The sequence below is a fragment of the Diceros bicornis genome, chromosome 36, assembly GCF_020826845.1.
Source record: "Diceros bicornis minor isolate mBicDic1 chromosome 36, mDicBic1.mat.cur, whole genome shotgun sequence".
NCBI lineage: Eukaryota > Metazoa > Chordata > Mammalia > Perissodactyla > Rhinocerotidae > Diceros > Diceros bicornis.
Genome location: NC_080775.1, coordinates 22,757,810 through 22,773,978, shown reverse-complemented (window position 1 = coordinate 22,773,978; position 16,169 = coordinate 22,757,810). Strand labels below are relative to the sequence as shown.

Sequence of the window (16,169 nt, the reverse complement as noted above, 5' to 3'; positions counted from 1 at the left end):
GGACTCTTTTATCAGAGATACCAGCCCTGCAAAACTGACTCTAGACAAGGACGTTTCGGACTATAAAGTGGAAAATGAGAGACTGCTTCAAGTCGTTTCAGAACTCGAAGAAGAAATCCAACTCAATCTAAAAGAAAATTCAGAATTAGGTAACATTTTAAAGTCATTTTTGAGAAAAATCTATACATTGGGCACTTCATAAAACTCATAGCCATGTTTGTCTTTTTCCAAACATAGATTTGTTTGGTAACTTACATTTAAAAGGTCAGTTTGATAGCTATCTTTGATTTTTATTTAAGATACATTCCTTGCTTTTGGACAGAGGATGTATTTGTGGGTATGATCCTAAGCCACGATATTTTAACTCAGGGTGGTTTTTTTTTTGTTTTGTTTTTTTTGATGTCATAATAGTGTATAACATTGTGAGATTCCAGTTGTACATTATTATTTGTCAGTCACCATATAAATGCCCCCCTTCACCCCTTGTGCCCAGCCCCCAACTCCCTTCTAACTCAGGGTGCTTTTCAAGCCAAGCATTGGCCTTTGAAAAAATGTGCTAATCAGTGCTCTATTTCACTTAGAAATGTTATAAACAGAGAGAAACTTTCGTTGATTTGTTTCATATGCTTAATTGATTATCTAAAATTTATAACATTTAAACACTTTGCATACATATTGGAGTATGCTTTGCGGAGAAACAGGAGTTTTACCTTCAGGAAAATACACTACTACCTACTACTTAATTATCTTCAGTTTTGGGTACAAATTATAAGTACAAATTTTCCTTTGTGTACTTTATACTCCCTTGTTTACATACCATAGACATTGGTAAAAGTTGCATTTACATCACCCAAGTTAGATTGCCTTGAAGTATTTTTTCACTCACTGTTATCTTTGTATTTATGTTAATTATATAGTGTTGTCCTTAATCTGCAGTATGAAAAGCAATGAATAAGCAATAAAAAATTTACAGCAAAACATTGATAAAATCAGATCTATGACAATATCCCTTGAATATAAAATAACACCATGCCAGTGTAGTTTCATTTCTCTTCCGTTGTGGTATTATAATGCTTTCTCAGGTTTTAGTAGTTCTTACCGAGTCCGAAAGTGCCAGCTGCTAAAGCATGTTGTATTGGCTGTGACTAACAGCAAGAAATGTCCACTGCTAGTATCCATGAAAAGGTTTCAGCCCTCAGCCACACTTGGATCTTGAACTTAGTTCTTAATCCCTATCTGACCAGCCGTCTGAACAGTGGGTGGAGGGCTGTGAATGTCAAGGGCAGTTGTGAAGGTCACAGTCCTGCTAAGACTCTCGTCCACCGCCGTGCCTGCCAGCGGTGTCCGCCCTGCCCTGGAGCAGGCGGTTTGAATACAGGGGCAGAAGCTTGTAATTTCATGGTTGGTCTCTCTCTCCTTTTGTTTACAGAAGATGAAATTATAAGTCTGAAAGAGAAGGCAGAAAAGGATCATAAAACTATTCAAAGGGTACTGTAACTTTTTTACATTGTTGAATGACTCCTTTAAATTGAAATATCAGCACCACTGGTGACATAACGCTGTGTCTCGCTTGTCCTGTAATGCAGAGAAAAGTCGATTTTTATATTTAATCTCTCCCGTTATTTGGATAGGGTCTCGTAATGGATAAGGATTCCTCTTGAAAATGAATTAATCTATAGATACCTCTTTTATTTGCAATAACTGAGTGTCTGCCTTGCTTATTAAAAGGAATGAAGAAATTATATGACACAGGGAGTCCGAAGATATGCTTGTGGGAAAATGATATTATTAAGAGTGAGCAGTTATATTTTCAGATCAGATGTTGGTTTGTGTTCATTTTTGTGTATATGAGTGAACTGGGTTTATGTTATTCAGGAAATCCGCAGTTAGAACAGGGAGCTCTTGGTATCACGAAGATCAAGATTTCCTAGCACATCCGATGCAGCAGGACCACAGTGGTTCCCGCCCTCCACGCACAGGCTGGGCTCTCCTGCTTTTGTGCTTTCTTTGCTCTCCAGACCACCCCTATTTTAGGTCTCCGAACACTCTTCTGTCATGGTCAGCCCTCCCTGCTGCACTGTAAGCCCCAGGAGGACAGAGACTGCACTCTCTCGGTCTCTGGTATATTCCCGGTGCTGAGCACAGTCCCTGGCATGCTTAAAAATACTCTTGGAATGACCCATCCCTGATGGCCTAGTGGTTAAAGTTTGGTGCTTCACTTCAGCAGCCTGGGTTGGGTTCCCAGTCGAGGAACCACACCACCCGTCTGTCAGTTGCCATGCTGTGGTGGCGACTCACATAGAAGAACCATAAAGACTTACAACGAGGATATACAACCGTGCACTGGGGCTTTGGGGAGGTTGGAGTAGAGAGAGGAAGACTGGCAACAGATGTTAGCTCAGGGTCTTTCCCAGCCAAAAAAAAAACCTCTTTGAGTGATTCATAGAATGAGAATGTATTTAGAGTTCATAAAATTTACACATGAAAAAGTGGATTTAAATCCCCAAATTATTCCACATAAACATAAATGCTTTCCACTACCTGAATTGGGATTCAATTTATAAATGAATATTAATTAAAATAAGATAAAATTAAAAATTCAGTTCCTCAGTCACACTAGCCATGTTTCCAGAGCTCAGTCGCCACAGGTGCCTAAGTTTAGGTTCAGATTTCAACCTGATTTTGCTGTTCGGGGTGTCCTTAGGTTTTAGATAAAATTGCTTCCAAGAACTATTTTTTAAAGACATGGTTACTCTGATGGGTCAGAGTTGGGAGACTTTTTCCATGATAACTGAATCCATCACAGGTTTTCCCAAAGTGATTTCATTTTCTTGACCTTCCATCCTATTTGCAATGGCGAGCGTGCAAATCCATTCCTACAGAGATAACAACAGAATCTCTGAACAGGCAAGTGTAACCTTCTTGGCGTCAACCTCTAAGGTTAAAAATGAAGTCTCAGCTTTCTAGTGTCACCTAATACCTTACAAGGGAACCATCACAGTTTATTTAAGTGTTTCTAAAGCTATTCAGTCTGTACTGTCACGGGCAGAGATGAGCTGTGTAAACCTACTATTCTCTGTGTGGAGTATGAGAAATTGAAGCCAAAAATCTCACCATTAAGCCACCAATTAGAAAGAAAGACGCCCTGGGAGTGGCTGGTTATATCCTGTGTGAACTTCAATGTTTCAGTGAAATGCTGCCTCAGCTTGCTAGGTCTGCACTGCCCAGCGGTAGCCACAGCCACATGTGGTTATTGGACGCTTGAATTGTGGTTAGTGCCACTGAGGAACTGAATTTTTAGTTATATTTAATTTTAATTTTTTAAAATTCAAATGTAAAAGCTGACAGTAGTTTCAGTTACTGGGAAATTTTTAGGTATAATTTGAATAACCTGTGCATGCGAATCTGCTTTTTCGTCTGTAAATTTTATGAATTCTAAATACAGATCAAGTATTTCCAGTGAAAATTTAGCCCCCTAATTGAGATGTGCTGTGAGTAAAAAATACACACTGGATTTCAAAGACTGAGTATAAGAAAGATGAGCCATCTCGCTAATGGTTTTTAATATTGATTATTACACATTGAAATGATAATATTTTGGATATGTATGGGGATAAATAAAATGTATTATTAAAATTAATTTCATCTGTTTCTTTTACCTTTTTAACAGACTACTATGAAATTCAACATTATGTATACAACCCAGATTATATTTTTATTTGACAGCTCTGTTCAGGACAAATATAGCAGAGCCCTAGTTTGATCACTTTTTTATCCTGTCTCTTTTCTTTTCTTTTTTTCTTTATATGCACAGGAACTCCACCCAGACGTTGTGTATAGGTACAATTTGATATTGAGTAGAAGAATCTAGAACCCTGGGTTCCTGTCCATTTCTGCCACTATGGCCGCTTGAGCCAGCCCCTCGCCCTCCTTTGTCCTGGGTCTCACAGGCTCACCGTGCAGACAGAATGAGATAATGTACATGAAAGTGCTTTGTCAACTGGAAAGCAGATCAGCAGTTGTTGAACAAATGAGCCAATGTTTACTGATTTGTTTCCAATATCCTTCACTAAATCAGTTAATTCAGCAATGTTTATTAGGTGCCTTTCAGTGCCAGGCACTCCACTACTGCTGAGATAGAAAAATTATACACACATACACACACACAGATGCACCCACAAATGGCCCTGCTGTGGAGGAGATCAAGTCTAGAGGGAGAGACAAAAACCTTAGGGCAATGGGACTGCAATAGAAGTAGGCACATAGCGAAGAGATGCCTGGCTTTACCTGGAAGGTTCTAGAAAGCCTTCACAAATAGTTCCACACCTATCTCACACTCCTTCGCTTGAGCTGATTTTTCCAGGCGGGTGAGAGAATGGAGGAGCTGGGTACACAGTGTGAATGCACATGGCGTGAGATGTGTCTGTGGAACTGTTTGCGACGCGGTATGGCGAGAGTATGAGGCGGGGATCTGCTGAGACTCTGTAGTGAGAACTTGTGTTGGGACAGAAAGAGGGGAAGTCTGGGGTGTGGGGCAGGGGCAAGCAGGAAACGGAAGAACAGAAGGGAGCTCCGGAGCCTCTGGGTAAGTCACATGCTCCCTTTGTAGCTGTGGATACAATTAAATACAAGTTGAAAATGGGACTGAATCTGGGGAGGCTAGCCTCTTGCCGTCTAACTGGGCTAAGCGCTGTGAATTATGGGATTCAGTAGCTTTTATGTTTAAATGCCAATAATCTAACAACAGCTGAATCTGTATTCCAGCTGTGGCCACAATGTGAATTTCCGTCTGGAAGGGAGGCAGACCAGGAGTCAGAGATTTCAGACCAGGGTGTGATCAGCCTGAGGATGCAGGGCGGCATAGATGGCTGTGGGGGCATGTGGGGGCACGCCTAGCCTGGATTGTAAGAAATCAGAGATGTGTGGAGGAAGGACACTGAGCTGACCCTGGAAGAGAGGGTAGAGTTGGCCAGGAAAGGATGAGGGGGAGGTGGGAAGGGTCAGAAACATGCAAAAGGGAGGTGCACGTGATTTGCTATAGCTGAAGGGTACGTGAGAGCCAGGGGTGGCAGGAGGCAGAGCACAAGGACACAGGAATTATTATTCATGCCAAGAGGTTTGAATTACCTTCTGAGTGCATCAGGAGACTTCAACGTTGGGGCAGGATTGGATTTGTGTTTCAGAAAGAAAACGAATAGGAGGGAGGAAGATCCCCAGCCAGAGACACCCCTTAAGAGGTTACTTGGATAAACAGGGAAACTATAAAGTCCTGAAACAGAATGAGGACACTGACACTGGGGATGAAAGGGAAGGATGAATTCAAGAGACGATCAGGCAGCAAAAGCTATGGTCATTGAGAAGACTGAAGGCAGCAGAGATCAAAAAGAGAGAAATTAAGGCTGGATAGTGTTCAGTAGCAGTCAGAGGAAAATGAGGACAGCCAGAGAGGAGAGGGAGAAGCAAGAGAGAGTCTCCAAAAGGAAGGAACCATTCCCAGTATGTCAAATGCAGCCCAGAGGCCAGGCAAGCTAAAGGCTAAAAAGGGAAGATTGGACAATTAGCTTTGGCAACAAAATGGCCCTGCTAATATTAATGAGAGTCATTTTACTGGAACATGGACGCAGTTGAGAAGTGGGGTGACTGCAGAAGTGGAGACAGTGAGCATGGGCAACTCTCTAGAAGTTTGGCTGTGGATGGCCAGGGAGAGGTAGGGGAGGAGTTGGCGGGGACATGGGTTGAGGGAGGAATCTTTTAAAAGGTGAAACTAGAGTATTTGTAAAGACGTCGATGGAAAGAAGAATGAGAGGGTAAAAGTACAACAGCAGAGATAATTGATGAGGGAGATCCAAGGAGGCTGGAAGGGCCAGGGCTAATGGCTTTGATGTTTGTGGTAATTGACACCCATGGGAAACTTGGTGACGCTTCTTTTCAGACCAAGGTTTGACGACTCAACACAAAATCTTTTCTTTCCTTCCACTTCTCATTCCTTTACTTTCTCAAAACCTGCTGTTCAACCTCCCACATCTTCAACCACATCACTGCCTCCCCTCTGAAGCTCCCATCTGGCCAATCCCCACTGTTCCCCAGCTCTGCCCAGGGACTGTCCTTTGCTATTGGAGACAAGCCAATCCTTGCCTTTCGGTGACATGGCAAGAGTGTGGAGTTTTCACCCAGAGCAGCTGTGCCTCCCTCTGCCTATCATTTCTCTTGGAGCTAATAGCACATTTTCTTACTACCCAACACAGCTCTTCTGAGCTTCACTACCTTTCTCAGTTCCCAGACTCCATTCCTCTGCACTGCTTCCTAATTCACAGAGAACATGGCAGACACTGGATTTGTTTTCTCTTCTGCACTCGCTTACTCTCTGTCACTTTGCTTACCTAGCCTAGCCTTCTCTCCTCTTCATCAGATGGGGTGGGGGGTGCTGGGGAACAGGAGATGGATGGTATGGGACATTCTTTTTTGCCCTGACTCATCTTTCCACCTACTTGCCTGACTCCATCTCTTCCTTTCTCTTCTTCATCAGTCTCTTTGTCTCTTGTGCATTTAGAAATTTCCCTCTAGCCTGCCACATAGTCAAGCCATCATCTTGGGTAGTGTCCACTGACCCTGATCACCCCTGAAACCATTGCTTGTTCTTCAAATATCATTTAAAAGAAATCTGTATTTACCAGACCCTTCTTTATTCCTCTGCTGCTAGTTTTTCCTGCTGATAAGGTCATAATGAGATTCATATTGCCCTCAATCCTTTTCAGTCTTTTTCTTTCTTGAATTTTCTGCTGTATATGACAGGACTACACCCCACATCATAGATCCCTTCTGAGCAAGGCTTACTTCTGATTTTTCACACACTTCTTCATCCCTTCTTAAACAATATCTGTCAGTGGCTTCTCCTCCTCCATCTTCCACTCGAATGCTGTTCTTGGGAATTCTATGTATTTTTGGTTTTTGTTTTCTCTGTGGCTGACTTCAGACTTTCCCATAACTGGTACACCTCCTTACCAGTGACGTCCAAACTTTTCTCTCCTGCGTCATATTTTCCCTGAATACCACATCCATAATTTCAACTCTGTCCTCATCCTCAATTTCAATGTTACATGCACTGGGAACACTTCTTTGACGGAAGTCCTCTTCCATCCCCTAAGGTTATTAGGGGCTCCCTGAGTGTTCCCTCATACCTGGGAGTATCTGTTCCCCTGAGGTCAGGAGCTATGTCTTGTTTGTCTTTATCTTCTTGGTTATCAGCCCTCTAAAATAGTTGCTGAAAAAATGCTTTACAAGTTCATCAAACTCAGTGTCAAAACTTGAACTCATTACCTCTCAAATCTGGACTCTACTGTGTTCCTTCTTTAAATTAATGACATTGCCATCTATCCAGAGCAACAAATGACAAATCTAGGGTCATTCTCTATTCTCTCCTTCATATCATCTATCTAGTTGGTCACTGGTAGATTTTGCTTCCAAAATTTATCTCAAATCTTCTTTCTCTGCAACATTGCAAGACTTAGTTGTGTCCCTCATCCTTTCCATAGATACTTACTGATTTGCCTGTGTCCACTCTCCTCCTTTTTCAAATCTAGCTTCCACGTTGCTGCCAGAGTTATCTAACACCTTAATTTTATGTGCTAAAACCGTCAATGGATTCCCATTGCCTTCAGTATAAAATCAGGCTACCCAAAAATGTACTGGGTGATTTTTGTATTCCTGGAACAGCTAAGCACTTTCACATTTGCTGTCTCAACTTCTTTTCAGAAGAACTCTTTAAAGCAGGTTTTATTATCCTAATTTTACAGAGGAGAAAACTGAGACGTGAAGTATAGAGTTAATTTACCCAGACAGCTAGTAAGGAGCAGAGCTTTGATTTGAACAGACTCCTGTTCTCCTCATTATGTCATCTGCCTTCCACTCCTAATTGTGCCGAGCGAGGCCCTCATAATATCACCCTGACTCTGCTCCTGTCGTTTCCTGCCGTTCCTATCTGTATGCTCCCAGGGCCCCATAACACCAAACTTTTCCCAAGTCCTCCATTCCTCCATGCTCCTCTGTAGTTAGATTGTTGTTTTGTTTGCCATTTCTCCACCTTTCTCCTTCTCCAACTTGTTGAACTTCTACATATCCTTCAAGACCCTTGCCAAATGGTACTTCTCCTGTTAACACCAGGCATAGCATATCTTATTATAATTACGGTTGCCATGTCAGGTGGATTTGTTTGGGTTTTGACTACATGAAGATTTGATTTATTAACATTTTTTTTATGTACTAGAGTCATTTCTTCACATTGCTCTTCTACCACGCTGTAGATGCTCCAGGGGAAGGGATCTGTTCTACTGCATTGTTATACCTCCATAGCCAAACAAAATGCCTAGCATCTGAAAGGTGCTATGTTTACCTATTTATTAAATGAATGAATATGTGAATTCCTTGAATTGAATGGATGTCAAAACCAAGGGTGGAATTTTATCAGTGTTTATAACACACGCAAATGGCAAACAATTATTAAAATACTGAGGCAAGTCATATGAGTACAATGGCAGTATCTGCTTTTGATAGCTATTTTCTTTTTTTTTTTATAATTTTATTTATTTTTTTCCCCCAAAGCCCCAGTAGATAGTTGTATGTCACAGCTGCACATCTTCTAGTTGCTGTATGTGGGACGCGGCCTCAGCATGGCCGGAGAAGCAGTGCATCGGTGCGCGCCCAGGATCCGAACCCGGGCCGCCAGCAGCAGAGCGTGCACACCTAACCGCTAAGCCACGGGGCCGGCCCTTGATAGCTATTTTCAATTGGTCTGAATATGCCTTGATATGCATATAGCACAAAAACCTAAAATAAGAAAAATGAGTCATATAAAGAATAAAGCAAAATTTCTCTTTTTGACAGACTAGGACTTGCTTTATTATGTATTGAGGTCATATTTTGGGGGGACAGAGTGAGGAAGGTTGTAAATAAATTGACCTTTTCTGTGTATATTTTGCTCACTTATATAATAAAAAAATATAATGATTATATGATAACATAATTACATGATAACATGTAGACATTTAATTTTTCCTTTGATCATATTGGGATCCATTTTTCTCATATTTAGAATCAACATGTATTTCACTAAATTCTATTGGGGAAGAATTTCAAGCGTTCTGTTCTTTAATCAAAATGTAATATCCTTCTCTTTCAGTTAATTGATGGTAGAGACAGATTAATGCAGGAGCTTGATTTTGAAAAATCATTGGTTCAAGACATGGTAAGATGATTTACATTACGTCTTAATAAATTTGAATTCAGGAACTATAAACTTTATTGGTAACTGTTTACTGTGAACTATTCATTTAATCTTTGTCAATAATCTAAATTCTTGCATAATTATGAACATTTTTAAGAAAACAGTTTGAGTAGTACTGTAATAAATATACTTACTGTGTAGAAGAGTCTTACATAAGAAAAAATATTGCAATTTAAAGCAGTGTACAAAATTTTTGAATTTTATTATGGAGATTTAAAAAAAAAAACCCAAATATGAGAGCCCAATATTTTGAAGGATTTGCTATTTTTAGTTACAAATTGCCATAAGTGACAACAAAAAAAAGAGCCCAGCTAGAAGTTTTGGCATTCTGTGTTAGTCTCATAAGAAAACACTGCCTTTTTTATGTTCTTTTAAGAGAACTTTCCAGACGGCTGGTCTTTTATTTTATCAGTTGACTGCCCACCCCCCAGGCCCCCCACCCCACCCCCCGCCCAGCTTATGGTGTTGTACTTGGGCTTCCAACAGATCATCACTAGCATGTCTTTGTTATAATAAACTGACTGTGTTTATTATAATCAGAAATAAAACACAGCTTGACTTGCGTTCTAAATGTGCTTGAAAAGAATATGATACTGTTTCGAAGAGAAAAGGTTGTTCATAGGAAATCAACACCACTTCAGATATTGAAACATTCCCTTTTTTACAGCTTGTCACACTTTGTGCCAAGTCATGACTGTTTCCCTAACTCTGTTTTGTTGCTCTCAGCACCATGGGTTTTGGGTTCCTTGTCATAGAAATTAATGCAAAACAATGCTTCAGGACTACAATAAAGCCTTCTATGAAACCAACTTGGGAAGGCAGGCAAGGGAAAAGATTATGGTTAGCTGTTCACAGACACTGTGTGTGAACACATATGTTATTTTGAACCCTTTACTTTTAAATACCTGGCGTATAAAAATCGTCTCCATTATTTGGGTCTACTTTGTCAATTTCTTCTGCCCCACCCTCACCCTCTTCTGTGATTCCTCCAAAGTCCAGAAGCTGTTTCTGAAAACAAACAAGGAAATGTTCACATTGTCATTGAAATTGAAAGTGTGTTTATAGAGTGGGGGCGAATGTTATATTGTCAGTGTGTTAACAGTATTAGAGAAGAAATTAAACTACTTAATCAGTGCGTTTGTGCCTATACTAGGAACAGACTGCATGGTTTTTGTATTACTTTCCCTCTTTATTTGGACTGTAAGCGGTTAACCGGTGCTATTATATTGCCCACAGGGGAACCAATCATGTTTTATTTTGTTGTTTAGAAGTTTGTTGAGCACCACGCTTGTTGCTAAGCAGCGAGATCGCGCATCACAAACCCCACAACAGCTCAAGAGCCTTCAGCACGCTCAGAGCTAGTTTGGGGGTTCACGTTTTCAGTAGAGGGAGTATGCGTAAGGTTCTTCTTGTGACCATGGTTTCCATGGCGTACCTTTGGGCCCAGCAAGGTAGCTATTTGGTGCCCCCTCCCCCTGCCGCCAAGGCATTCTGTCACTCACTGGGAGGGAGGCTGGCTTTGTGATTATTGGGCTTCCTTTGTTTCTTGCCATGGTGCTTTCTTCCAGAAGTGAAGATTTGTGATTACGCCCAGATGGAGGAGTGGGAGAAGGTGGGGTTGACCAGAGTCGTTTTGCAAAAATTTAAAAACTTTCTCATGAATTTGTTCCATGCTTGTCTATTACTGTTTTCCACTACAGTTTATTTTCTGGCCTGTTAAGAGCTTAGTTTAAAAAGTCAAAGAGCTGGTAGTAAAAAGGCACAATCAGTAAGTATGGGCAAGCAATGAAATATGGAGTGATCGTATCTTTAGATTGGCTTTAGGAAAGCATATGAAATAATTTTGTATCTTCCTGTGATTCCTACACTTAGCGGCTTTCATTTATCTTTTTTTAAATTGAGATATAATTGCCATATAACATTGTACCTTGTACATATAGCAAATATAGGTGTACAACAAAATGATTTGATATAGTATGTATATATTGTGAAATGATCACCACAGTAAGCTTAGTTAACATTCATCACCACACAAAGTTACAAAAATTTTTTTTCTTGTGATGAGAACTTTTAAGATTTACTCTCTTAGCAACTTTCAAATATACAACACATTATTGTTAACTATAGTCACCAGGCTGTACATTACATCCCCAGGACTTATTTGTTTTGTAATGGAAGTTTGTGCCTTTTGACCCCTTTCACCCATTTCACCCACCATCTTTGCTTCTGACAACCACCAATCTGTTCTCTGTATCTATGAGGTTTTGTTGTTGTTGTTGTTTCTTTTAAGATTCCACAAATAAGTGAGATCATACAATATTTGTCTTTCTCTATCTGACTTATTTCACTTAGCATATGCTCTCAAGGTCCATACATGGTATCACAAATGGCAAGATTTGCTTATTTTTTATGGCTGAGTAATATTCTGGTGTGTGTGTGTGTGTGTGTGTATATATATATATATATTTATATATATGCCACATTTTCTTCATCCATTCATCCACCTATGGACACTTAGGTTGCTTCCATGCCTTGCCTATTGTAAATAATGCCACAATGACATGGGAGTGCAGATATCTTTTCAAGTTAGTGTTTTTGATTCATTCAGATAAATACCCAAAAGGAGAATTGCTGGATCATATAGTAGTTCTATTTTTAATTTTTTGAGGAATCACTATTTCAGGACACTGTTGTGAGGAAAATCACTGTTTTCCATAGAGACTACACCAATTTACATTTCCACCAACAGTGCACAAGGGTTCCCTTTTCTCCACATTCTCGACAACACTTATGTCTTGTCCTGTTGATGATAACCATTGTAACGAGTGGTGATAGCTCATTGTGGTTTTGATTTGTGTTTTCCTGATGATTAGTGATATTGAGCATCTTTTCATGTATCTGTTGGCCATTTCAATATCTTTGGAAAAATGTCTACTCAGATCATCTGCCCATTTTTAATGAGATTATTTGTTTTTTAGCTATTGAGTTGTATGAAATTTTGATATATTTTGGATTTTAACCTTTTATCAGATATATGGTTTCCAAATATTTTTTCCCACTCTGTAGGTTGCCTTTTCATTTTGTTGATTGTTTCTTTTGCTGTGCAGAAGCTTTTTGGTTTGATGTAGTCTCACTTGTTTATTTTTTATTTTATCACTTGTGCTTTGGGTATCATATCCAGAAAAATGATCGCCAAGACCCATGTCAAGGATCTTTCCCCTATGTTTTCTTCTAGGAGTTGTATGGTTTCAGGTCTTTAAGTCAATTAAGTCTTCAGTTAATTTTTGTGAGTGGTGTAAGATAGGGGTCTAGTTTCATTCTTTTATATGTAAATATCCAATTTTCTCAGCACCATTTATTGAAGACACTGTCTTTTATCCATTGAGTATTCTTGGCTTCCTTGTCAAATATTAATTGACTATATATGCATGCGTTTATTTCTGTGGTCTTGATTATGCTTCACTGATCTATGTGTCTGTTTTTATGCTAGTACCAGCCTGTTCTGACTACTATAGCTTTATAATATTGCTTGAAATCAGGAAGTGTGATGTCTCCAGCTTTGTTATTCTTTCTCAGTATTACTTTGGCTTTTTGGGGTCTTTTGTGGTTCTATATAAATTCTAGGATTGTCCTTTCTACTTCTGTAAAAACTGCCCTTGGAATCCTGGTAGGGATTACGTTGACTCTATAGATGACTTTGAGTAGTATGGACATTTTAACAATATTAATTCTTCCAATCCATGAATGCAGGATATCTTTCCATTCATTTGTGTCATCTTCAATTTTTTTCATCAAAATCTTGTAGTTTTCAGTGTAGAGATCATTCATCTCTTTGGTTAAACTTTTTCCTAAAAATTGTATTGTTTTTGATGCTATTGTAAATGGGATTGTTTTCTTTATTCTCTTTCAGATAATTTGTCGTCAGTGTATAGAAATGCTACTGATTTTAGATTAGAGTATGTGAAGTGAAAGAAGCCAGACAAATGTATTCTTTATTTTGTCTATCTAAAATTTGTACTTGAAATTCTCTAAAATGCCAATTAATATATAGTGACAGAAAGCAGATCAGTGTTTGCCATGGAGGATTGGCTTACAAAGAAGCGGAAGGAAACTTTTAGGGGTGGTGGATGTGTTCATTACCTTGATTATAGTGATGATTTCACAAGTCACAGAGTTGACAAAGTGTGAGTATCCAAAAAATAGAAATACCTCCTAAAAATCAATTTAATAAAAGATAAAATATCCAATATAAAAATAGGCAAAGAGTTGAAAGTTGGCAATGCAGATGAGGAACATACAGAAATATATACAACCTCGTTAACAATCAGTGAAAAAGATTAAAACCATAAAGAAATCAAAACCAGGGCTGGCCCAGGTTAAGTTCAAGTGCTCCCCTTCAGCAGCCTGGGGTTCGCAGGTTCAGGTCCCTGGCAGAACCTACACACCGCTCATCAAGCCATGCTGTGGCAGTATCCCACAGACAAAATAGAGGAAGATGGGCACGGATGTTAGCTCAGGGCCAATCTCCCTCAGCAAAAAGAAGACTGGCAACAGACATTAGTCCAGGGCCAATATTCCTCACCAAAAAAAAAAAAAAAGAAAACAAAGCCATAAAGAAACCACACCAGATTGATTGGTTAAAAATAAAAGACTTACTTACGATACTAAGTGTTGACAAAGTTGTGAAGCAATGAGAACTTTCATATGGGGATGGTGGGAATAAAAGTTAGTAGAACTAATTTTGGCAATTGCTTGGCAAATGACCTATTAATGTCTAAGGTGAGCATACCCTACAATGACTCATGACCAGGAGACATTTTCAAGAATGTTCAGGGCAACATTGTTGGTAATAGCCCCAAATTGGAAACAATCCAAATGTTCATCTAAAATAGGATAAATTAAATTAGTTGTGGAATGATTTACAGTGATATGGATAAATCTCATGAACAATATGAGGCAAAAGTTGCAAAATGCAAATGAATGCATACAGTTTTTTTTTTTTTCTTTTCTTTTTGGTGAGGAAGACTAGCCCTAAGCTAACATCCATTGCCAATCCTCCTCTTTTTGCTGAGAAAGATTGGCCCTGGGCTAATATCTCTGCCCATCCTCCTCCATTTTATGTGGGATGTCTGCCACAGCATGGCTTGATGAGTGGTGCATAGATCTGCGCCCGGGGAACCGAACCCTTGAACCCCAGGTTGCCGAAGTGGAGCATGCGAACTTAATCACTACACCACTGAGCCGGCCCCCTGAATGCATATAGTTTTAAAAGGATTGGGCAAAAACTATTCATGTAATTCCCCACACAATCAGATTAAAGGAGAAAAATTGTATGATATTCTGAATAGATGACTGCAAATTCTTTGAAAAAAAATAACATTCAATCGCATACACACACACATATCACTACCTCTTGGGAGAAGGAGGAGGAAACCTCTTTACCTTGCTAAAGAGTAAAACCTACAGCAAACATACTTCATGATGAAACACAAGAAGCGTTCTCTTTAAAATCAGTACAAGACGAGGTTGCCTGCTACCATTTTTTAGTTATTTTGGAAATTCTGGGCAGTGTAGTAGAATAAGAAAAAAGAAAGTGAGAGGAAAAATTAGAATGGAAAAAATAAGAACTCAGTTATTATTCAAGGAGGACGTGATTGTCCACTTAGACAACCCCCCGAGAGACTGAAGACAAATTATTGGAATTAACAAGATTGCTGGATATAACATCAATATACAAAATCAATTGTATTTATCAATCAAAAATTAAGAGAAATTATAATTTATAAAAATTTATAATCAATTAAATAGCAATAAAAATTATAAAGTGTTCGTGAATAGACCTAACAAAAATTTGTAAAAATCCCAATGGATTTTTATTGAATGAGATTACCAAAACTAAATAAATGAAGGGATGTAACTTAGTCATGAATAGGCAGACAATATCATAGAGATATTAGTTTTCACCAAATTCATGTGTATATTCAATAAAATTCCAACCAAAATTACTACAAGGATTTTCATGGAATTGACAAGCTTATTTTAAAATTTATATGGAAGATCAAAGGGTCAAGAATAACTAGGAAAATCCTAAAGTAAAATAAATGACATGATGGGGTAGGGAGTGACTTCTCCTGTAAGCTATTAATATAAATATAAGGCAATTAGGGTATTATGGTACTGGGACAGGAATAGACAAAGAGACCATTGGGACAAAATAGAGAAACCAGGAAGAGAACCAGATATATGTAAATATCTATGTATGTCAGTACTACAGATCAGTGGGAACAGGGTGGAATTTTCACTAAAGATGCTTGACAATTGATTAAACAATTGCATCAAATGAAATTGGATCCCTACCCCACACGATGCAAATCCATTTTGTATGGATTAAGGATTCAAACGTAAAGGAAAAGAAAATCGCTTGAACTTTTAGGAAAAAAAATCATATGAGCTCAAAGTAGAAATTATTGCCTAAACAAGACACAAAATAAAGTATAAAAGGAAAATTAAAAATTTCAACCATATGAAAATTAAGAGCCCCTCTCATCAGAAGACTGCCCCATAGAAAGTAAAATAGTCCAGCCATGAATTTGGCAAAGATATTCACACCACGTATATATTCACAAAGCTGTTTCAAGAATATATGACTAGCTCCTTCAAATCCATAAGAAAAAGACAAACAACCCAATAGAAAAATGGACAAAAGTCTTTAACAGGCACTTTACAAAAGAGGAGACTCGATGACCAATAAACATGAAAATGTGCTTGATTTCATTAATAATACAACAATACCAAGTGTTGGTGAGAATATGGAATGGAGAGAATTCTCATAAGCTAATGGGAACTGTGTATATTGGTACAAAAACTTTGGAAAACAATTTTGTGTTAT

At 38.8% G+C, this 16,169-nt stretch overlaps 1 protein-coding gene across 1 annotated transcript in view; it reads left to right on the top strand.

The window, feature by feature from the left end:
- The window catches only part of C36H10orf67 (chromosome 36 C10orf67 homolog), a 163,030-nt gene that overhangs the window by 77,306 nt on the left and 69,555 nt on the right, over window positions 1-16,169 (top strand). The window contains 3 exon segments of the mRNA XM_058532821.1: window positions 2-149; window positions 1,430-1,488; window positions 9,176-9,241. Of these exon segments, the coding sequence (XP_058388804.1) occupies window positions 2-149; window positions 1,430-1,488; window positions 9,176-9,241 (273 nt within the window).